This window comes from Ochotona curzoniae, unplaced genomic scaffold, assembly GCF_017591425.1.
Source record: "Ochotona curzoniae isolate NIBS_2020 unplaced genomic scaffold, NIBS_Ocur_1.0 scaffold_3223, whole genome shotgun sequence".
NCBI classification, from domain to species: Eukaryota; Metazoa; Chordata; class Mammalia; order Lagomorpha; family Ochotonidae; genus Ochotona; species Ochotona curzoniae.
Genome location: NW_024467108.1, coordinates 15,424,032 through 15,448,883, shown reverse-complemented (window position 1 = coordinate 15,448,883; position 24,852 = coordinate 15,424,032). Strand labels below are relative to the sequence as shown.

Genomic DNA, 24,852 nt, shown 5'->3' with positions numbered 1-24,852 from the left:
TTACAGAGAGGAGAGGCAGAAAGATGTTCCATTTGCTGGTTCACAGCTCAAATGGCTCTAATGGCTGGAACTGAACCAATCAGAAGCCAGGAACCAGGAGATTCTTCTTGGTCTCCCTCATGGATAAAAAGTCCCAAGACTTTGGGCTATCCTCTACTGCTTTCTCAGGCCACAAGAAGGGAGCTGGTGGAAAGTAGAGCAGCCAGGACATGAAATGGTATCCATTTGGGATCTGGGTACTTACAGAGGGAGGTTAGCAAATTAAGCCTTTGTGCCAGTCCCTAAAGGAACTTCTTAATTTGGGTTAGCCACATGTCAGAATTTCAACAGACATTATGGGCAGTGGCTACTATGTTCTACAGTACAGACCTAAACTATTCATGACAATTGTCAAGGTCAGCATGCCAGAACACAGCATGACTTTCTGCTCCTGAAAAAAATTCACAATTTGGCACCAAGAACAGCCCAGCCATTGTACCACATTTAAATCTTCGTTCTCTTTTTTGAATCCAGTCTGAGTCCCATAGATTCAGTACTCACAGTACTGTGAGGAGACACCAAGTCCTTCCAGAGGGAATTTGGCAGCCGCAGAACCCAGACAGTCCCAAGTGGAGAAGGTGGTGACAGAAGGGAGCTGCTGTCAGAGCGACTTTTTCCAGCCAAACCTGTCAAGCCTGAACAGTTCTGGCTGTGCTGCTTTCACTTGGTGAGGGGAGAATTTTTGCATTCGATCTAGTTAGAAATAAGGCTTGTGGGGGACTAGAGAGTTAAAACAGGCAACATGAGTAACTCACCAACCCTCCCGACCCATTGGCACACAGTTCCAAAATGAGATGTGTCTTTACTGTAGAAGTGGAATCACTTCTAATGAGACAGGCACTGCAGCCTTCAGCAGGGACGTTGATGGCTTCCAGAGAAAGCAGAGGGAAGTTGAATTCCAGAGAGGGAGAGTACTAATCTAGGTCATCTCTCCTGTCTCAACTTTTTTTTTTCCTCTAGGAAGAACAGTAACGGATATAAATGATCAAAGGTTTCAATATTTTTTAGAAGACTAATGAAGCAATTTTTCACTTTATAAACTTCAATTTAAGCTATATTAATAATGTAAGTTAATGTGTTGCAGAATTTTCAGTATCTAAAGCATTCTTTTTGTCTGTTTCCTCAATGTCTTGAGTTTCTCTTTACCCAGAAATGATGCAATTAAGGAACTCAAGCAAAATGATGAGGTAGCCTTTTTTTCAAGTTATTCTTCTTATTTTATAGCCTTTTGTTTATGCAAAAAAATGTAACAGCTTTGTGTATTTTCTAGGAGCACAGATTTTCAGCAATGATGTGAACTGGATCACTTACTGCTAAATCATATGTGTCCAAAATCCTCTTAAAAATTAGGCAAGGTGCTTGTTAAATAATAGATATTTTCTAAAATGCATTCAATGTAGCAGTATCTGAATTTAGTTTCAAATGGGGCTCTTAATGACAAGTGAAGTGTCTGAAGAGGCCCAAAATAAACTAAGCAATCCTTGATTGTTTTCTTTTCTTTTTAAATTATTTTTGTTGGAAAGAAGGATTTGCAGAGAGAAGACAGAGAAAAAGTGCTTCTGTCTGTTGGCTCACTCCCCAAATGGTCCCAACAGCTAGAGCTGAGCAGATCCATGGCCAGGAGCCTCTTTTGAGTCTCCCATGTGGGTGCAGGATCCCCAAGACTTTGGATGATCTTCCCCTGCTTTTCTAGGACATAAGCAGGAAGCTGGATGGTAGTGGAGAATCTAGGACCCAAATCAGCACTTTCAGGGGTGAGGATTAACCAATTGAGCCATTGCCCTAGGCTTAATACTTCCTCAGTTTTTACAGTGACCATATACTGTAGGAAAAGAACATGGACTTTCAATTTGACAGGTGATGATAGAAACCCAGTTCTTTTATTTACTAGCAATAATTTCCTTGGAAAAACTTCTCAGCATCAATACCTCATTTAAAATGTGTGGAAATTAAGTGTTACCTGGTCAGGTTAATTTTCTTTAATAATAATAATAATAGTAATAATAATATAGAAATCACTATTGCACTATTTGATGAATATTTTTATTGTACTTACACCAAATAATTCTACAGGTTTTAGGCAAATGCTATTGATATTGCTCCTCTGACCTAACATTGATAACAACAATGAATCTAAAATATTGAAAGTTTACCCTACCCAATGGTAGGCATTTTATCTAAAACCTAACCTATAACAATATCCTTGGATTTCCACATTCTGATTACAACTCCACTTCTTTACTCTTCTTCATTGCTGGTTATTTTATTTATTTTTAAGTTGTTGTTAATACTTTTAAAATTTGTGGTTTGTTTTAACAGATTCAACATGGTTGGTAGATAACAATTCTAAGAACGTACAACTATTCTGTTCTTTCCTCCTTCTCTTCCTCCCTCCTTCCTCCCCTCCCTCTTTGTCCCTAGTTCTCTCTCCTATTTTCAAAATTTACAAAAGACACTCTTTGTATCTTTTGTAGTTTTTGAGATAATGTGTTTTAAATTTCCATTACAATAAAAAGGCATTCACCCATATACAGTACCTGTTAAAGTAACAACAGATCGTTAAAACAATAATAGTACAACATTCTTAAAAATTGGTTTGACATAGGTAAAAAACAAACTTAGCATTAGGAGAAACTTTATAATTACTCTGTTTTCCCTTTCTCACTATGTTATTTCAAATATATTTTCAAAGTAGATGAATTTTTCATCATAAGTTTTTACTTTAATATTTAATATTAGCTAATGTTAAAAGGTCATTCTCTTGGTTTTCAAAGCTATGTATTCATATGATCTATTTTCTTCTTAATTGTCTTTATCAGATCCTTCCATTCAAAAATGTATAAACGTTGGAATTCTTTAGACTATAATTATAGATTATATTTGTATATACATACATAGCGTCTACATACAACGCTGTTACTGCTACTTTGAAGGCTTCCAAATGATTCCCACCCAAATTTCATCTTCTTTGAGCCAGAATATGTTTATTTATTGTCCTACTTGGATTCCTTTGAAAGCATGCTAGATTATGCCAAGGTTAATTCAGAAGCATTCTTTCATTTGCTGATACTCTCAAAAGGTGGTCTGGAGTTGAACAAGAGAGAATAGGTAAGATTTCAACATCTGAAATATTATACATATTATATTGTATATATATCTGTATCTAAATATATATATATGCATATGCATATATGCATACATACAGTAATCCAATTCCAGGTATAAGGAACATCATGAATAAAACAAAAGAAGTCAAAATACAGAGAATATATATATAAATGGATAAAAGTGCTAACAAAATTCAGGGAAAAATAGAAGTCTGAGGGGTATGGCTTGTGGTGCACGTTAAGCTGCTGGTGCTTAAGATGCCCGCATCCTACTTCAGAGTGCTGATTTGAGTCCTGGCTCCTCTGCTTGATGAGGCTTCCTGGTCATGCTTCCTGGGAGTCCACGGACGATGGCTCTGTGCTCAGGTCCCTGCTGCCTCTCTGACAGATCCTAATGGAATTCTGGGTTCCTGGCTTAACTAGTTGCAGGCATTTGCGGACTAAACAAGAAACACCTTTCTCTTGCCTCTCTCTGTTTTTCTCCTTTTAAAATATTTCGCCTTGGGCCCGGCGCAATGGCGCAAGTGGTTAAAGGTCCTCGCCTTGCACGCCCGGGATCCCATATGGGTGCCAGTTCTAATCCCGGCAGCCCCACTTCCCTTCCAGCTCCCTGCCTGTGGCCTGGGAAAGCAGTTGAGGACGGCCCAAAGCTTTGGGACCCTGCACCCGCGTGGGAGACCCGGAAGAGGCTCCTGGCTTTGGATCGGCATAGTATCGGCCCGTTGCGCTCACTTGGGGAGTGAATCATCGGACAGAAGATCTTCCTCTCTGTCTCTCCTCTCTGTATATCCACCTTTCCAATGAAAAAATAATAAAAATAAATCTTTGGAAGAAAAAAAAATATTTCGCCTTTAAAGTAGGTAAAACTAAATGAACATAAGAATACTGGTTGATAAGGTGTGGAGGAAAGAAAAGAGGATCAGAGATTGTTTCTACATAGTTTCTATTAAGGGTTAATACTAAGTGTAGGGAAAGAAGGATTATGGTAGAAAAAGGGGCAAACTACATTTCTAGTATAATTTTACTAATTTTAATTTTATGATAGGTTTCCCCTAACATACATTAAAACGCATTAAATGCATTAGGATATCTGTATATTAAATATGCAGATACATTAAAACATATCTTCAGTGTATATTTTGCAAGAAAAAAACCCCAAATATCCCTTAGGATAGATCATATCTTTGTGGTGACACACTTTTTAATCTTGATTCTAGTGCAGGCACAGTAATGCAGTGGCTGCTGCTGTGAATTCATGCCATTACATTACACGCCTTTCCTGCCTTTCAGCTTAAAGGTCAAACCATCTCTATTAGCTGAAAAGTATTTAAGGAGATTCTTTAGCAAATCCTCTTTTTCATGTATGCTTTGAAACAAAAGGCAAGGAGATGTTTCCAGACCACATCTGACACAGAGGTAGATTTTACTTGTGAGGAACTAACTTGAAACAATATTTGAGGTTAAGTTATTAGAATACATTATTATCCAGGAGAAACTGAAGCCTTCAGGAGAAAAATCCAGATAGCTTTATCATTGCATAACTCTGTTCTTTATATTCTAAGTGGGACATTATGCAATAGCTCATTAGAATGATACCCTCTAGAAACCGGCTGTCGTGTTTTTTTTTTCTGAATTTCCATTGTACAGGTTGATAACAGATGTATTCCCTTGCATAACGAATTTGTCACTGTGTCTATAGGTGGGACTTGAAAGCTGAAAATCAACAACTGACATTTTCATCATTATGAATATGAATACTGTGATCAAAATGCCAAGTCAGGGGGCTATGACTACATTACTAGTAACCCCAAAGTATGAATCCTGCTCTTTGCTACTTGAAGAATTTTCCATGTGTTCTTTCTTCTACCAGTTACTGAAATGAAGCAGCATGTTCGTCTCATATTTTATACCATAACCTGTTTTATACCATATATCTGTTGCTGAGAAAAAGTATTCTCCATCTTTTCCCACATCATATATATTATACTAATTACAATCTATTTCATTTTTCCTTTAAAATCTTTTGAGCTATTTTTAAAATAATTTTCCCACTATATTTAAAAGTGAAATTATATTAGACTCTATTTATATTATATCCTTGACATCTTAACACCTGAACTTTATGCTGGAACAAATATTTTCACTTTTAATTCGTATTACAATTGTTTTATTTTGTAAAAATTAATTTGCAGAATTTGTTTGCCACACTTGTATTAAAACTTTTTAAAAGAGGCTTCATTTTTTGGACATTTCATGCTCAGAAAATTTTTTAAAAAGTAATTATACCCCTCCAAATATTTTAACTTTTCAGAGTACATTTTGAGCTTTGCTCTGATAAAATCATCAGTTTTCTGCTAGGTTAAATTTACTCCTTTTGTCTAAAGTTCAATAATCATGCCATTTTCTCTGTGAGTTGTTTTGATGTCCCAGGAGAGGATGGTTGAACTTTATAATCTCAGTAGGTTCTATTATGTTCAAGCTACCTACCAGATATTAACTCATTTTCAGCTGAGAAAACTGAGGTCAGAAGATTCTGCAAACAGAATTTGAAATCAGGTTTCTCTAATTACAATGTTCTCTCCACAATTCAAAAGCTCCTTCAGCCTCCTTCCCTAGGAGCCAGGAGGCCCGGCCCACCACTTGTGGTTGGTCCAGCACAGCCGGCCAGGATGCGTGCTCCCGCCCACCCTGCGCAGTCCTGCCCCTTCCTCTTCCCCTTCCGGTGCTTTCACTACTTTGCCCACTTCCTGTGGAAGCTCTCCGATGCAGCACTTGGGCGTTTCAGTGATCTTGGTAGGTCGTGTTAACCCGCTGCTGGGGACTGTGCTGTGTGGTAGTGTCCTGTGGCCCATTGCCAGTCTCCTCTGAGCTATCACACTGGAATACACCACAGCGAATGTCATCTCCGTGGGCTCTGGCTAAGGGTGAGTGTCCAGGTGCGTGTGCGTCCAGGCTTGGGATGGGCATGCTAGGAGTCAGTAAGCCAAAGGCTTTGGTGTCTTCCCCATAATGTTTCCGCGGGATGTGTGATCCTCATGTCATCCAAGAAGCTCCTTCCTCAGCCACTGCCCTGAGTCCCACTGGCCCTGGTCCTACTGAACTGGCTAGCATCTGCCACCTGCTCCCTGGGCCTGCTCCTTGCCATGTCACCGTGCCCGGGCATGCGTGTGCTCGTATCAGCTCTATCTGGCTGCTGTTGTGGGGCTGTGGGGTTGTGTGGCTGCTGTTGTAGGGCTGCTGTCATGCTACATGGAATTGGGCCTTGTAGGAGACAAGAGCTTTCAGGGATAACATTAGAATCTTGTTAAGGTGATTCTTCTTTCAAGCAGGTGCTGTTCCAAGGCACAATTAACCCACCCACAAGGGTTTCCTATCGAGTAAGGGGTCATGAACTCAGAATAGCACAAAGGATAGTAATGAAAGAACTTAAGAACATCTCTTTTCTTAAAAACAACTCCGTACCTCCCGCCTCAAAAAAAGACTGTTCTGGTCAACTGTTTGCAGGTGTTTGATTCAGCAGTTACAAAATTGCTTAGGATGACTCAGTCCACACTGGAGTGCCCAGATTTGTCTCCCCTCCCCTCCAGTTTTCCTCACTTAGCTACCCTCCTCCCCTCTCCTCTTCTCCCATCCCCCCTTCTCTCCTCTCCTCTCTACTGGTCTCTCTGACTTTTAACTAAATAAATTTAAATAAACAAAAAGCTTTGGTAAGAAAGATGCTAAAGCTTACGTGCCTGTTAAGTATTTATTTGGCTTAACTGAATATATTGGAAGTTTTCATTATTTCCATCACAATAACTACATCTAATTTTAAATTATTTATGCAGACACTTCAGTGTTGAATGAAAGCATTAAGTGCAATCCAGTCAGTTGAAAAACAGAATTGGTTAAAAATAAATCAGAGAATAATAGATTACTCAGATTAGTATAAAACCAATAATTTAGGCCACTTGGAACAATTTTCATAAAGCATCCTTTACACTTGGTTAATTGCAAAATAACTAGATTGCCCACCTGCCATCATCACAGAGATTTCTTGTTGCTTTTAATTCTGGAGAAGGAAAAAAGATGCAGCTGGCCCACCGGCGTTTTTCACTGAGACTAAAAACTGTTCTGCTTTGCTTTGCCCTTTGCAGTTTTTCCATGGAGATAAAACTACACGAAAATATACCCTGAAAGCTAGAGGAGCTCGTTTCCAACAAAGTGCTTGTGGTATAGACGGCCACAGGAACAGGGAGTCAAAGATCTATGCTCAATCTAGGACTCTGACACCCAGTTATTTAAGAACTTCAATGTTATTATCGGTGAAAGGAGTGTCATATTAATCCTATGCACATGGTATTAGGGATAGTGAGTTGTATGAATTGACATTCCAAAAATCAAACCTCTGCACCATTATATTATAGGTATTTATGCTCTGTCTGTTATCAGCATATGTGAACCCTATGAAGTTGAAAACCCCATACTCCTGGGCCTGGTACAATGGCTTGGTAGTAAATCCTCACTTTGCAAGTGCCGGGATCCCATTAGGACAATGGTTCGTGTCCTGGCGGCTCCACTTCCCACCCAGCTCCCTGCCTCTGGCCTGGGAAAGCAGTAGAGGACAGCCCAAAGCTTTGGGACCCTACATCCCCACAGGGAAGACTTAGAAGCTCCTGCCTTTTGGCTTTGGATTGGCTCAGCTTGGACTGTTGTAGCCACTTGGAGTGAACCGGTAGGTAGAAGATCTTTCTCTATATTTCCTTCTTTCTGTAAATCTGCCTTTCTAAATAAGATTAAAAATGTTTTTGAATAAGTCCCATATTCCTTATTAATTTGGTAATTCCTCATAGTAATAAAATGCTGATGCCATAAGTCTATTTGATTTTTAGGCTACTTTGGTTATCTTTTTTTTTAAAGATTTATTTTTATTATTTTTTTCATTGGAAAGGCGGATATACAGAGAGGAGAGACAGAGAGGAAGATCTTCCATCCGATGATTCACTCCCCAAGTGAGCACAACGTCCAATGCTATGCCGATCCAAAGCCAGGAGCCTCTTCAGGGTCTCCCGCACGGGTGCAGGGTCCCAAAGCCTGTGGCCGTCCTTGACTGCTTTTCCAGGCCACAGGCAGGAAGCTGGAAGGGAAGCGGGGCTACCGGGATAGAACCAGCACCCATATGGGATCCCGGGCGTGCAAGGCGAGGACCTTAACCACTTGAGCCACCGTGGCTGGGCCCTACTTTGGTTATCTTGTATGCCTTTAGTATATTTTAAATTAGTCTTTCTCACGCAGATAATACTTTTAAAACTCAAAAACTATCAGTAAAATGATTTGAAAGCTTTAAAATGCTCAAATATTTCTAAAATTCAAAAGTTGTGGCTTTTGAATTGGAAAGATAAGTGCCCATTTCAGAATTGGACTTGGGAGGCTCCCGAGAGCGAGCCGCGGCAGCCGAGAGGAAGCACTGGTGCGCCCGTTTGTGCGGAGATGAGCCGTCCGCTGACAGCTGGATCTGAGCTCATGCACACCTGATGCCTCGGCTGCTCTCTGACCGATGCACTGGAGGTTAGAATGCCATCTCTGCCAAAGCTAAATGCGGTCACTCATACGAAATTCCTGTGTACATTCTTAATAGTTGATTGGTGTACAATTGATTATGTTAATTTAAAAATACTACCATTAGTCCCCTACTTTTTTAGTCATTTCTGGATTTTTCAGTGGAGATCAACCTATAAACTTTATGGTGACTAATATGTCACCTAATTTATCATGTACACAGAGTACTGTATTTAAAAATATTTCGTAAAAGCTATGGCAACATCTGTGCTAAGCAAGGAACATGTATATGTGGGTACGTCATGAAGCTCATGGGAAGATGGGATTAAATGTTTGGTATAAAAGAATTGAAACCCATTGGTAATTATGAAATACATTTCCCATGTATTTTTAATGATCCCTTAGATATGTATCCATCTTTAAATGCAAATTTCCCAGCAGTGAGTGTCTTGGTCGAGTTTGTCTTTAGTAAGAGAATATATGGTCCTGGGAACATATAGAAAGTTTATTGGACTAAATATACTGTTGGCTGTGAAATCCAGACTACATTACTCTGCTGTCTGGCTGCTTTACAAAATGGTAGAGAGACTGAAAAGGAGTTGGCCACCTGCAGAAAGGGCAGGTGCGTGAGCAAGGAAGTGCAGCAGCTTGGAGGAGTCCTGCCTATTCTTTGATAATGATTTATTTCCATAGGAATGGATCCACTCTGCATAACCTGTGTTAATCCATTCATAATGGTGGGGCTAATCACCTTGCATTAGGTCTCACCTCTTGAAGGTACTTATAACCGCCACCATGGGAACAAGGCTTCTGAACCCTGGGCCTGTGCAAGATGAATTTTAACAAAGCAGTCATGTCAGTGAAGTGACATGATCATTTAATAAGAAGCAAAGGGAAATACTGTGAAAGTAAGCTTCAGCATATGAAAGTACTTCCTCCTAGGCCCAGTGCAGTGGCCTAGTGGCTAAAGCCTTACTTGGCATTCACCAAGATCCCATACAGGTGCCAGTTCATGTCCCAGCTGCTCCACTTCCCTTCTAGCTCCTTCCTTGTGGTCTGGAAAAGCAATAAAGGTTGGCCCAAAGCCTTGGAATCCTGTACCTGCATAGGAGACCTGGAAGAAGCTCTAGGCTCCTGGCTTTGGATTAGCTAACCTCCAGCAGTTGTGGCTACTTGGGAAGTGAACCAGCAGATGAAAAATCTTTTTCTCTTATTTCTCCTTCTCTCTATAAATCTACCTTTACAATAAAAATAAGTCTAAAAAAGCTATTACTTCTGACATAAAATAGGAGATTTTTCAAATCATAAATGTTTTGTTTCAGATGTTTTTGGATGAAAATTGTACTGTTTATATTCCTGTGTCAGTATAAATATAGAGGATTATTATGTAACTGTACTATAAGTGTTCACATCAGTTGCTAATTGCCCAATATAAAATCTTGTGAAAGAAGGAAAACTCAGAATCGGGTATCGCCTTCCAAATCTAGCACCGTGACGCTAGCATTTCTACATTCTGAGTTTCCCCGTTTAATAGAGTACTTTGATCTCACCTACCTTCTGCTTATCTATGTTTTTACACAGGCAACTATGGAGAAAGTGGAATGGAGGCTTTCAAAGATATGTCAGCCAAGGAAGGGATTTGCATCGCCCACTCCTACAAAATCTACAGTAACGCAGGGGAGCAGAGCTTCGATAAGCTGCTGAAGAAGCTCACGAGTCATTTGCCTAAGGCCCGTGTGGTGGCTTGCTTCTGCGAGGGCATGACGGTGAGGGGTCTGCTGATGGCTATGAGGCGTCTGGGACTCGCAGGAGAGTTTCTGCTTCTGGGCAGGTGAGTGAGGATCAGAAATGTCACGCAGAGTTAATGCCAGGCATCAGCAACATTCTAGGGTGTCTTTTGATACTTAAGAACAAATGCTTTGGAAACTTAATCTGTGTGGTGAACCTAGGGCTTAAATGTAAATTATCTGTGCCTGGAGAAGATCAAAGAAAATAAGGAAATATGCTGGGTGCTTGCTTATTAATGATAACAAGAATCATTACATGGAAATGATGAGTTCTTAAGTCCTCAAAGAAGGACTGTAAGAAAATGAAATGTGTTCTTACATTCTTGAATAATTCCCTTGAACAGTAAGTGCATACCAGATTCCTTCAATTGCTTCTAAAGCTGATTTTGAGACTGGTTATAAAAGCAATGGTTTATGATATAGAATGAAAAAATTTGTAATTTGAAAGAAAAATTGCTTTCAGAGCTAGCTTTTTCAAGCGTTAGAGATACTGTGTATTGTTAAATATTGAAAAGTTGATGATATTTCCTTGCTTGGTGATGAGATGAATCCCTTAATTCATTTCCAAAGGAATTGACTTTAATGACACAGACAATTCACTCGATGAGTGAAACACAGCTCATTCCCTATCAGGGTTATTGGTTCCATGTAGTAGTCAAGTTCTCCAGAAAAATAAAACCAAAATTATATACATATGTACACATGTCATATTGAAATACACATATGTGTATTTACATATACTCACACACACATACACACAAAAGATTTATTGAAAGGATCCAGTTTTCCACTTGATTGAGGAGATTCATAAGTGCCCAGAATTATAGATTGTAGGCTGGAGACTCAGGAATGCCGATGTTCTACTTTGTAGTGCAAATCCTGAAAAAATGTGAGCCGTCAATGTTAAGTTCTAGTGTGAAACCCAAACGGGTCAACATCCAGGAAGAGCCTGTGTTTCATTTCAAGGCTGAAGGCCAAAAGAGTTCCATATTAAGCATTTGTATTCAGCTCTCAAAATGGTTGCATGTGGCCTACTTCTTTTAGGAAGGGCAATGTGCTTTACTGAGTATGTTGAGGCAAAAGTTAACTCATCCAGAAACACAAGTCCCACTGATTGGCCAAATGTCTGAATTTTCCTGGTACAACAAAATAGGCACATAAAATTAATTAGAACAGTTAGTGTAATATCATCATTATTTTGACTGTGTAAATGACATTCTTTCCCAGGTTGGTAACATTGGAATCATTAGAGGTAGATTCCATACCTTGTAAATGTTGTGTGTTGTGCATCTTTTCTCAAGATTTAAAGAATAGTGAAAACCTTAGTACTTATAACATCTTTCGTACAATTTGTATCCAAGCTAGAAAACGAGTTCACTTCTTAAGTATTGAGGCTTTTAAAAATATATATATGTATGTGTGTGTGTGTATATATATATTTATTTATTTATTTTCCAAATGCATAACTGACCTTCTGAAAACTGAGCTAGCTTGTACTTGGATACAGTTTATGACAGCCACTTCATGTACCTAATTCTTTTCTGTCTGATCTGATGGCAATAGATTGATGGGGTCATTTTGCTGTGAGACCACACATCCTTCATAAAAATGAAGTTGTGTGAAATTCCTTTTTCACAGACGGCATACATTTCATCTAGAAGCCATTCCTAGTTGGCAAGAGTGATGGATCAGTTTCCTACAACATGCAAACCTTTCTATTACCAATTTTCTTGTATTCCAATGTGAGTGTTAATATTAGGGTAAAATAAAAGCAAACACACTGGCTTTAAGCAGTTTTGTTTTTCTGATAGGGATAAAAGATTTATAAGACAAATCTACAGCAATTTTCAGTGCTCTGGCCTATCAGAAATGTTGCTTGATGACAAATACACAGAAATAATAGATTGACGTTCGTCATTTTATATTGTGATTTTAATGCCAATGATAATGCAACATGAACATTTAATATTTTATACGATAAAAATGTGTTCTATATATATGATTTCAAAAAAATCTGGAAGGTTGTGTAATAAAACGTGCATGGGATTTTTGTGTTAAACGTGCTTTTCTTTTAGTTTCATTTTTCTAAAAAGGTTTTGTGTGATCTTTGGACTAGAGAAATTTTGTTGACATTATCTAATTAATAGCATAATATATTTGTTGTCTTTAGATTTCTTAATTCCTTCATTGTTTGGCTATGTAGCAATTTATCCTTTGCTTGAGTACCAGTTCATTTCATCTTTGAGCATCCTAGAAAAATATTCTTTACTCTGAACTTTTAGAATCATCACTCTTATCGACCAGTGATTCTACTTCTTGACATATATGAACATTGAGGTTTGTGTTCCTCAGTCTGGGTTAGCTTCTGTGTGTTACAGCTTTACTTCTCCTGTCTTAACAGGTTGGCACAGTAGGTAAAAATAAAGCAATCAGAATCTTTTGTTTAACCATTTTTGAAATACTTTGTGCAATAATGGTAACCAATTACATGTATTGTTTCTCTCAATCATTTGTTTAATGTTGAGTGACTACTGAATATTTAGGTGATTGAGATGTAACAGTTAATGAAACAATTTTTCCTTTATGTGGATTATAGATTATGAGTTACTTATACAGTTACATGTGCTTTAAAGAAAAATTATTTTCTAAAAATAACCATGCCAAACACAATTATAAACTCAATCTTACAAAAATTCTAAAGATCCATAAATATTGAATAATAGTAATAGGAGACAGTAGCCAGAAAATATTGCAGCATTTGCCATCTCATTTTAGTAATGAGGAAACTGACAGACAAAAGCTTAGGGTCACTCAAAAGTTTCAACCACCATGAATTACAAGCTAGTGTTTCTCTCTATTCACTTGTCTCCTATACAGAAGAAGCATGGATGAAGTTATAATCTAATAAGAAATCTCTGGTTCTACATAGACTTTAGATTTATCAAGGAATAATTCCAGATGATTCTAATTAAACTAGCATTTAATCACTGTTACAGCCTCAAAATCTTCTTTAGGACACTTTATAACATTGCATTTTAAGATTATTTTATTGGCATCCATTCCATTATTCTCTTCTCCAACTAGATTTTGGATGAATAATTCTTAGGGACTGCAGGTTGAGGCCACAAGAAAAGAGAACACCTTGAAAACTTGCTGGAGAGTCACTCATTGAACTATAGTTGGTAATAACTGTCCTGCTGTCCTGGATCAGCATATTGAATAGATCCTTTAAGTGTTTGGCAGTACTAACCCAACTCTGCATCTCAGGTGGCTCATGTATCAATGTATCTTGCCATCTGTGCTACACATTGATACAATGAGAGTGTGGTACAGACTTGGCCATTGATGCCCTGGGAAATTTGTTGTCCTGGTGCCAATAAGAATGTGCTAGTCAAATACTGAGATAGTTTTACTAAACACTTTGACCTGGGAGCAGGATAAGATCAGGAAGCTGAGCAGTAATAAAATGTCTAAGACCATTTGCATTTCTAGAATGTCTTTTGAAAACTCTAAAAATGAGAAAAGTTTACTTGAGGTATATTATTTATACTTATACCATTCAGTATATGATTATAAAAAAAGACTTTTGGCAAGTTTACTACAAAGTTTTATATTGTTTTGATGGCAACTCTGATTCTGAATTTAGAACCGCTGTCCTTTGATGATAGTCTTTACCAAATCACAAAATGAAAGATACCTAAATTTCAAGATATTTACGATAATAAGTAACAATTCATAGGAAGTTATTCTACATAAATATTTTTCAAAATGGAAAATATAAGCTCTTACTCTAATAAATGTTTTAGCAATGGAATTCAAATTGTTTTGGTACAGCCATATTATCCAGATGTGGATACTGGTGTTTGGTTTTGCATATTATGAGAACATAGGCTACAAAGTTAAAACTATAAGCAGTTATGCTTGTCTCCCACTGTTCCATTCTATGTAATTAAAGTGAAGTGTGTGGAAAATTATTTTTATTGAATTCCTATTACATGGCATGACATAAAAGGTTGTGAGAAAACTAAGGAAAGGGTTATGGGAGCGGGAGGAAGTAGGATAAGGCCTGAGAGAGAGCAAGCAACCAGACTCCATTTAATGCTCCAATCAGTGTAGGGTATTTCAAGCTTTTTATTGCTCTGAAATTTTAATAATAGCATTATTTTACAAGAGAGAAAGTTCAGGTGCAAAAAGCTTTGATTAGACAAGGACATACAATACATTTGTCCATTAAGTCTGCCCTTTAGCTGTGAAGGTATTGCAACATAGTTGAAGGTTTGGCTTGTTGATATTTTAAAGCCATTCTTTAAAAATTTAAGAAACTGAGAACTAATAAGATATTCATAGTGGATTAGTAATATAAACTGTGTCCTGCAGTGAATGAAGTTTCTTTATCTGCTTATCTACATTTGATTTGAAGAGGCTAGACTAACTAATTACATAACATTTAGTCCATAAATAAATGGTTGCTTAAAAGCATCTGCCCCAGGCCATATGAGAATCTCTGAACCACACAAGATAAATATGATGAGTAAAAGGTGTAGATGGGAAAGAAGATTTGAGAGGAAATTAGAAGAAACCATTTGGGGCCTTGTGGTATTTTTATAATCTTTATTTTATTTTTTTAAGATTTATTTATTTTTATTGCAAAGTCAGATATAAAGACGGGGAGAAGTGAAGAGGAAGATCTTCTATCACAAGATTCACTCCCCAAGTGACTGCAACAGCTGGTCCTGCGCCAGTCCGAAGCCAAGAGCCTGGAGCTTCATCCAGGTCTCCCACGTAGGTGCAGGGTCCCAAGGCTTTGGGCAGTCCTCAACTGCTTTCCCAGGCCACAGGCAGGGAGCTGGCTGGGAAGTGGAGCTGGCGGGATTAGAACCGGTGCCCATATGTGATCCCCACACGTTCAAGGCGAGGACTTTAGTCTCTAGGTTACCACACCAGGCCTTGGTATTTTTATAATCTTTAATTGATGAAAGTGTTTTTGGGACAAAGTGATAGACATTATCCATAAGATAATCTTAGGGTATGGAATACAGCTTCAAAGAGGGAAAGTAGGTACAGAGGTTGTCCTCAAATAAATGACAATATTATGGACTAATGCAATGTAAATTGTGAAACTTGGCTAAACCAAGAACTGTTTACTAATTAAAAAGCCCTGACATGATTGTCGTTGTGGAAGAGTGTGGAGAAGAGGGAAAGGTTTGGTTTTATGTTGTGTAGGGGTGTGGGTGGTGGTACCTTCACGGAGATAGATTACTAGGAAACAGATACGAGATGGAAAGCTGAGCATGCGTTCAGTTTCAGATAACTTGACTCACTGTGCATTTCCAGCATTCAAACAGCCAAAAAGGCAGGAGAAGGTGAGTCTGAAACCTGAAGAGAAATATAAGCTATGCACAGAACTGAGAAAAATAATAAAAGTTTTAAATCCACCATGACACTCACCTCCTATTTTTGATGTTATCTGTCTTTGGACAATGCCTAAGACTATATTTTTTTTTGGATGTTTTCTTCATTTAGCATTTGTATATTTCATTAACATACCAGATATTGATTTTTTTCTAAATTTTTTGACTGGAGAATGCAGGAGGGGTAATGCACTAATAGATGGTGAGATCAGTTAACATTGAATGAAATCACTACAATGTGGGAATGACCTTCAAGGCACAGGTGCAGAACACACGCTGAGAAGGTCAAATCTGGAACAAAAATTTTAAAATATGGTGTGGCAGGCAAGAAAACATAAAAATCACTTGATGGCCTCTGTTAATTAAGAGGCTGGTGTGTGTGTGTGTGTGTGTGTGTGTGTGTGTGTGTGCATAGGAGTGTAGGAAAATGGCAGTAAGTTGACAAGTTGACCATGTAAATAAGAGAGCCAGAAAAAAATGCCACTGCTCTTAACTTGTTTCATGTATAATTAGTTTCTGATATGACTCCATCTGCTACAACAATGAGGAGTGGAAGATTTGGCTGCATTACAGGGAATAATGTTCTTAAAATAACAACAAATTTAACATTTATACATGTACTGACACATAAAATATTGTAATTACTTTTCACTGTTAGGAATTTAAGGGTTGATTAAACAGCAGATCTTTTCTCAAATTAAAAATTAACAGGAGCATGTCGTGGAAACTAATGCAGATTAGTTAGTTGGAGATGAAATCTTTGTGACCAAATGAACTTAACACTGTCAGCCAAAACCAGGGCCACAAGAAGGGGTGATTGATCGTGGAACTTTCCGATTTAGGTGACAACTTTCAGGTCAGCCACAGACAGGCTGTTAGGGCCAGAGGAGAAACAGTTTCATACAAATGTTCCATACACGTGTTCCAACCCTTCTTTCATCACACGAGAAGGGGAATCGTGGTCCCCAGGAAAGAGAGGCAGTGGTGTGATGAGAAGGCCTGTGTTTTCTCTGCACGCCTTTCCTCCTGGAGAGGAAAATCGCTCTCAAACACCCATGTTGGACTGTGAAGAGGAACCTATTACCTCTATTCCTTACATGTCCCTCCTGAATTTGGTGTTAACTGGATTTCAGACAAGAATCTGAAGCTCTGAGACATTGGTTATGGCATTACTGTGTGCACCTGACGTGGTGGTGCTGCAGTTGCCTTGAAAGATGATATAGGTCTGACAATTGATGGTGTCCAAAAGAAACACACATGAACTTACCATAGACTTCCTATGTGGTATATAAAATCTTCCCACAATGTTAATGCTCTCTTCCAGGACCAAAGCTTATGCCTGGGTGATGCTTACATTCCTAAGTGCCGAGAAAGCTTTGGGACTGCTGGCACTTCTAAAATTTGCTCAGATTACCTTTTGAAGATTATTGGATGATCATACTTCTATGCTGTGCCATTTGTTTCGAAAATGCTATCTAAGTAATTGCTATTTTGAAGGTTAATTTATTGTCTAACAATTCTGTTTGGAAATTAATCTCATGTTATACCTGAGGAAAGTGAGACAGAGGAAAAAGCTAGTTTGCTCAAGGTCATGTCAGTAGAAGGTTGCAGAGGGGATGTTCAGAGTTGCCTATTTCTTTTGCTTTTATGGGCAACCACTGTTATACTTATTCACCTAACATCTGTAGCTGCAATGAGGCTATACTGGCGGAACTGAGAGCATGTATCCAAGACAGCATATCCCATTATGGCAAGAATATTTACTATCTGATCTTTTACAGAAAATTTTGTTGACTCCTGATTGGAATTTTTCATATTTTAAATGACTCTGCTTATTTATGCAGCAGCAGTATTTAGATTTATGCTCTGGGTATTTACCTGGAAATAGTCATAATTTGTGCAGAATTTTTTTCCCACCATCTTCCCTGAGAGATACCCTTATGGGTTATGAGAACAATCATGCAACTGGTGGTGGGAGTTAGGGATAGACATGTTAGTGTTGTGCTTTTCAGTGGAGAAAGACCAAGAACGGTAGATTTTTTTTTTTTTTTAACTTCAGCATCCTGGAACATAATGTTCAAAGCCATTGGAGCAGATGCATTGGAATACATTCTTATTCAACCTTGAGTGATTTAATTTTATAGAAAATAAAAAATGTGCTACGTTTGCTTAGAAATGTACTTTTTGAGTGTAGATATTAGTCTTCCTAATAATGTCATTTCTTACTTCTTTGAGTTTACTAAATTAGACTGACAAGGATTATGAATGCTTCACTTGGTTTCCCCATCATCCATCTTTCCTATTTGAGAATAATTTTCCCTAAAAAATTAATTGCATCATTCTTCATAAAAATCTTGGTTGATTCCCATTTGCCATCATATGCAAATCCATGGCTTGGCACAAATAGTCCCTTGAAATCTGGCCTCAATTTGCCAACAACTTCCCTGTAAAATTCGAGGTGAGATTTAAAATACTTAACAGCTGGTAAGAGGAAAGTACAATTAGAACAGAAACAAATCGTAACCGGTTGGTAAAGCTGTGCTGGTGTGTACCATATGAAGAGCAGACCTGATCATGTCTACACTGTCCCACTGAAGTCTGCACATCTTCTAAGAAAATTCTTGTAATTCCCCAAATTTGTCAGGCTTGTGGTATCTTACCATTTTCTCTTTGGAATGATTTCTGTTACCTGTGAATTCTGGTTTGTCATGTAAGACAGTTCCATAAATGTGTTCAAACTCTCCTCATTTCCATGAGGATTTTTCAGATACCCTGAAGTACCTCGGATACTCATATTCCCATTTCACACTCATATCCCCCCCCCTTTTCACAGTGAATATGAATACCCATATTCACTGGAATATGAGGTCCTTGAAAATGCATGCAAAGGCTTATGAAGCTGCTTTTCCTCCTTAAGCTACTGTAGATAAATAAGAATGACTGAAATGACAGTAGAACAAGGTGGACAGTTATACAGAGGTGTAGAGGTGCAAAGAGTTCATCTTCCAATTCCAGTCTGCTTAAGTAAAAGGCAAATTCTTGAGATTCTTGAAGTGTGGAAAGACAAACTAAATGTCTCCTGCTCACCAAGGAATCCCACTAAGCTCCATGGTAGAGAGCAGAGGTGATTTCCCTAGAAGCATTCCATATGCATTTGAGTGACTTCTATTTCCTAGCTTTAGCTACTGAATGCTCCTTGCCTTTCCCTAAAAGTGATGAAAAATGAGCCATATTTGAATGTAGTTGAAATATGTATTCTGCTAGTCAGTCACTTTCCATAAATACAGTTTTTTATAATGTCTTTATGTTATACTTCAAAATGGTAAGGTATATAATTCTAATTTTTCTTAAATACTGCTAAACCATATACAACATTTTAGGATTTCTTTCTTTTTTTGGAAAGGCAGATTTACAGAGAGAATGAGAGAGAGAGACCTTTGGTCCACTGTTTTACTCCCCAAATGGCTGCAACTGCCGGAGTTGAGCCAGTCCAGAGCCAGGAGGTGACCAGGATCAGAAACATGGAGCTCCTTCTGTGTCTCCCACATGAGAGCAGAATCCCAAGGCTGCTGGGCCATCGTCTGCTGCTTTCCCAGGCCATATTCAGGCCACTGCATGGGAAGTGGAGCAGCTGGGATATGGGGTGCTGGTGCTTGCAGAGTGAGGATTAGACAGTTGAGTCATTGTGCCTATTTTAATTTTTTAAATATTTACTTTATTGATCTGAAAGGCAGAGCTACAGAGTGACACAGAGAGAAATGCCTTAAATCTTCAGGTTTAATTCTCAAATGGCCACCACAGGGAGCTAAGGGGATGCAACAGCTGGATTGGGGTTTCCACTGGTGAGTGCAAGAGCCAGAATGGGGGCAGTGGGCTGGGCTGGACAGGGCTGCAGTCTTCCTCTACATTGCTGTACCCTGCGTGGCTCACAGAGCCCCAAGTCCTGATTATAACAGGAATTCTCACTGGATTCTGATAAAATTAGTATATTTTAGTATTTGGAGTAGAAATTTAACATTTGAGTCATATTTTCTTTTTATTTTGTCTTTTTCATAATCCTGGGCAATCAGATTGTAAGATACAAATACACGAAATAGAGAAAGTAAATGCATTCGATTTAGAACAATAATGCATAATATTTGAAATTAGAAACTTCAGTGGTGATTGTCTCAAGGGACAATTTGAAATATATTCCGGGGAGCAGTTGTTAAGACATTGCTTCGGATGCCCACCTCCCAAATCACAGTGCTTAGGTTCGAGTCCCAGTTCTGCCATGATGCCAGTTAATCTGGACGACAGGAGGTGCTGATGCAAGTACCCATGTCTCTGCTGCCCACACAGAATTGGATTGAATTCTTGGATTTTTTTCCTTTTGGTTAAGTTCCATATACTGTAGGTATTTGGGGCAATGAATCAGCAAATAAAAGACCCTTTTCTCTGTTTTTTTTTTTTTTCAAGAAATTTTAGTATTTTACTTGGAATCTAGTTGAAGATGGCAACTGAAATACACAAGTGTTTCTTGTCCAAAACTCCATAGAAGTGACATGTTTTATTTTTGTCAACGCTTACTACATTTTAATTAACTACGTATTTTTTTTCAGAATTAGGTTATTACTCATTTAATTTTTTTGTATCTGTAGTTGGCACTACAAAATAAGCTCCTTGAGAGCATTTTATTTACTTTTCTATCCTTTAAAATAATCCTAACCAAGTCAGGAAAATACTAGCCCATACTTTGGAAGAGGGGATTTTTTAAAAGTTTCACACTTAGGACCATTGAATCAACTGAAATCAGAAGCAGAAGGTCAGGGTGAAAAAGCAACTTTAACAGAATAATAGAACTAGTTTCCCTGCTCTCAACATGATCAGCCACATTGTAATTTGTATCCCCTGAGAATAATGCAAGACAAAGGGCACAATATATTTGGAGAAAACAGAAAATAAAAAATTCTAGAGACTTCCAATGACTATGAACATGCATGTCAAATGAATCATTTGAGATATAGGGCGATAAGAAATGCTACAATTTTATGGTACAAAAATGTCATAAAGCTGAGGCAAAGCAATGAAAGATTGGGCGCAGGTAGTGGTCACAGATGAGGATGCGTACAGGAGAGATAAAAGGCACTGCCATTCACTCAGTGATCATTTATGTACACTTTAATTTTGAAAATTTTTGTAAATTTCTGTTATTTCCATTTAGTGCACATTCATCATTTGAACTAATAAATTATTCAGCCTGCAAAGGGAGTTTTTATTTCTATAAATCTACATAATTAAATGATTTCTAAGTAAACAAGTAGGATACTTTGAGTTTAGAATTTACCTCTGTAAATTTTCAGGCAATATCATAAGCATAAATATATTAATACTTTATATTACTTAGTGCTTTAAAGATTACAGAATGCTTTTATGGGCATTATGATATTTAATCTTCCTTGTCCTTTGCATGCATGACAGTCACCAGTGACAGTACATCCAGATGGCTGGAAACAGACATTAGCCTCCCAAATACACATTAGATTAGTGACTACCAAATGCTTGCCTATGGAGGACTTTAATGAAGCTTTCCAAGATCAAAATTTAAATGAGAAAAATTTGAACAATTATATGGGTACATTATTAGTGAATATCAAATGTTTGTCATTGAAGGACTTTGTAAAATTTTCCAAGAGTCAAGTCAAAATTGGAAAAATGTATATATGATTATATGTACATATATATACATCTTTGTAGTTGTTGATTGCCTTTATTAAAATTTTGTCTTGTTCATTCTTTTAGCAATAATCAGCTTGAGATTTAATATAGCAGGTAACACATATTGAATAATAAGACGCATTGTGACCTTGTCGTTACAGAGTTTAAATTTTAAGTAAGAAAATAAGTAAATGCCAAGTATTCAATATTAGTGTTTGTTTAGTACAATGAATATGTCACCTTTTTGCTGTTTTGGGAAGTAAAATATCCTTGCTTGTATCAATGCTATGGAAATTTTCTTTGGGAAAAAGAATTGTGAAAAAAAAAAAGAATTGCCAGTGCTTTATTAGCCATAAACTATTTTGTTCAAGGCTCCCTGTATCCTTTCACATAAGTTTAAAGCTATAATTCCAGAGGAAGAATCAATGGCTTCAAACACAAACATGGTCTAGAGGTTAAGATCCCTGTTAAAATGCCACATTCTACTCAGGCTACCCGGGTTCAACTTAGACTCTAGCTTCTGACTCCAGCCACCTGTTAGGCAAACTTTGGGAAGCTTACATTACAGGTTCCTGACAGCCCTGGTGAAGCTTTATGCTTCACCTCTCTGTGATCCCAGCACAACCCCAGCAGATTGCAGCATTTGGAAAATGGAAAAAATGAACCAGTAGACTTGAGCACAGGTTAGTTTCTGTTTCTCAATCTCTCTCTCTCTCTCTCTCTGCCTTCATTTTTACTTAAAGTAAATTTAAATAGATTGACCCATTCTTTTATTCTACATAAATAATAACTTCTATATAACACAGTAACTGTAAAGAATGCAGTGTATCTGTTTTTAAATCAGAGTGTAGATTTTGGTTAATGCTTATAATAGTATTCAGCATAAAGGATGTTAACAGTTCTAATAAAATAAGGATGTTTTCTTTATTATAAATATGAAGGAAAAGATGTGCAGTCTTTTGCACTAAGATCAAACTCATGCTAATTCATTCAGCATGCTTTCAGTTCTCTGCTAACAGTGACAACCTCTTGCTGGCTAGAGTGTGTGAGTCTGTGTTTGTCCTAATTTTTCTTAATTCCAAATGCTGCACTCATCTCAGTCCCGCTCATCTCTCCCCTCATATTTTCAGTGATGCAGTCATATTTAAAGCACAAAGCAGCTTTCTCAAATGTCGAGAATTCATCACACCCTGCTTCTGATTTCTATTCTTAATCTCATTTACAATGTTGAGCTATTTTACAGAGACTCAAGCTGTATCTCAAATAATATTTATTCCCTTTTCTTAATAAAAGTCACAGAAAATATTAATTTTCTGATTTTAAGCATACTTCATGTCTCAATTAATATCGTGAAGATGAAAGTGTGATAAATAATATGACTGCCTCAGCTGCTCCTGAGCCAACTGGGCCAGTGCAAATGCAGCACGTTTCTGGAGGGAGAACTAGAAGGCAGCTGGCAATGGATGAAATACCGCACTCGGGTGGTGCTCGCCTAATTGTCAACTTACAGAAAAGGTGCAAATCTAGAGCAAGAAACTCAGTAGTAAAGAAAAAAAAAAGTAAGAAAAAAATTCATGACCCTGCTTAGCTGAAATGCATTATGTTAGTTGAAAAGAAATAACTGATAAATTGAATAGCCAATAAAGAGTTAAGAAAAGTTAAGAAAAGAACATTAGAATGTCAGTTAAAAAATCTAGTTATATCGAGGCATGAAAATATGTCCAGGGTACTTTCAGACTGCATCGTTAGTCAACAGTGATAGTTTTCACATGAATTCTCAACTATTCGCTGTGTTATGTATCTGTGGTTGTAATGCATGTTTAAGCTTACACACATGGGCAAATGCTGTCCATTCATGTCATGCAGGCCCCACCTCTGCATCTACTCTCACAGGTTCTACCTGAGCTTTCCTCCAGCCTTGGAACGGTCTCACCAGCCTCATGGCATCGACTTAACCTTTCTGTCCTCCACTATGGATGTGGATCAAATGAAAAATCCGGAATAGAGCCTGGACAGGCTAGCTGAGATGTAATTGCAACATTTCAGGAAGGGGCTCCTTGGAGTCTGTAGTAACAGTATTGCAGAATGAGCAGAGAAATGAAGGGCCATGATTTCTACAACATGAAGAACAGTGACAGACAATGCTTATCTTGTTCCTGATCGAGGTTGGTCATAGAACTAAGGGCTACTCGCTCAGGTGGCAAACATGTCATAAGTCTGCCTCTCCCCCCACCTCCCACCCCACTGTCCTTATTCTCTCTTTTCTTCTTAGTTCCTCAAGAAATTTTCCAAAGATGCAGAGAACTCAAAGGGGAAATATGGACATCCTGTTTAACAGGAGATCAGCTAATCAAAGAAGCCCACACCCTGTACTTTCATTTCTTTCTTTTTGATGGTTTGCTTTTAGAAACTGAAAATAGCTCTTTTCAAATGGACTTTCAGGACAGATGCTTAATTATCTTGTTATTTATGACCACTTTAACACCGACGCTGAGACCTTTCTGAAGCTCAGCTGAGGCCATCAGATCATTACCTTTGCTGACAAACTCCCTGTCTTCTTGTGATGTGTATCTGCAAACAGCAACCTCCATTTGTATATATTTTTAAAATGAGAGCTTACTCTTCTGAATGAAGTTTAGCCTTCCGTATGCGAGGTAAAGTTTTTTTTTGTCCTACATGGGAAATGAATTATGGATAAGACTAATTTTGATTTTGAGTTGTAAATTTAAAAGAAAAGGGCATTTTGGAAGTTGACAGTATTTCCTAATTTGAATGCATGTTGAAGAATCTATTTACAGAAGATGTTTCTGGAAAAACTGGGAAGGTAGGAGCACAAGACTTAGTGGACCTAGCTTTTGGCATGGGTCAGATATTGAGTAAATGCTAAACAAGTATTCATTAAATTGGGAAGTCCAAAATCATCCTTTGCATTTTTATATGTGAATAAGTTGATGCTTAGAGAATTTAGGCCCATAGTGGGAGGGATCGGTTGGAATAATTCAGAGTCAGGGTCTCTGATAAAGTTACCCTAAAGAAAATAAAATCATGCCTTATTCCATTTCTTACCCTTTCAAGAGCACATTTTTCTTTGAGGGAGAACCAAAGGACAGAATCAACATAACAATCCTCATCTCTTAGAGTCCTTGTCATAATAAAAGCAAGGAGACATAGCCTCTACTAATACCATCTTTGGTTTTCTATCAAAGACATGGTGCCTGAGTTTTCAGAATGGGAGGAGGAAGCCATCAGTTCCACCCTTTTGATGTCCTTTGG

The 24,852-nt window shown here is 37.9% G+C and overlaps 1 protein-coding gene across 1 annotated transcript in view; it reads left to right on the top strand.

Annotated features, from left to right (window-relative positions):
• Positions 1 to 24,852, top strand: part of GRM5 (glutamate metabotropic receptor 5) — a 454,718-nt gene that overhangs the window by 168,959 nt on the left and 260,907 nt on the right. The window contains exon 3 of the mRNA XM_040963986.1: positions 10,266 to 10,515. Within this exon, the coding sequence (XP_040819920.1) occupies positions 10,266 to 10,515 (250 nt within the window). The remainder of the gene's footprint in view (positions 1 to 10,265; positions 10,516 to 24,852) is intronic.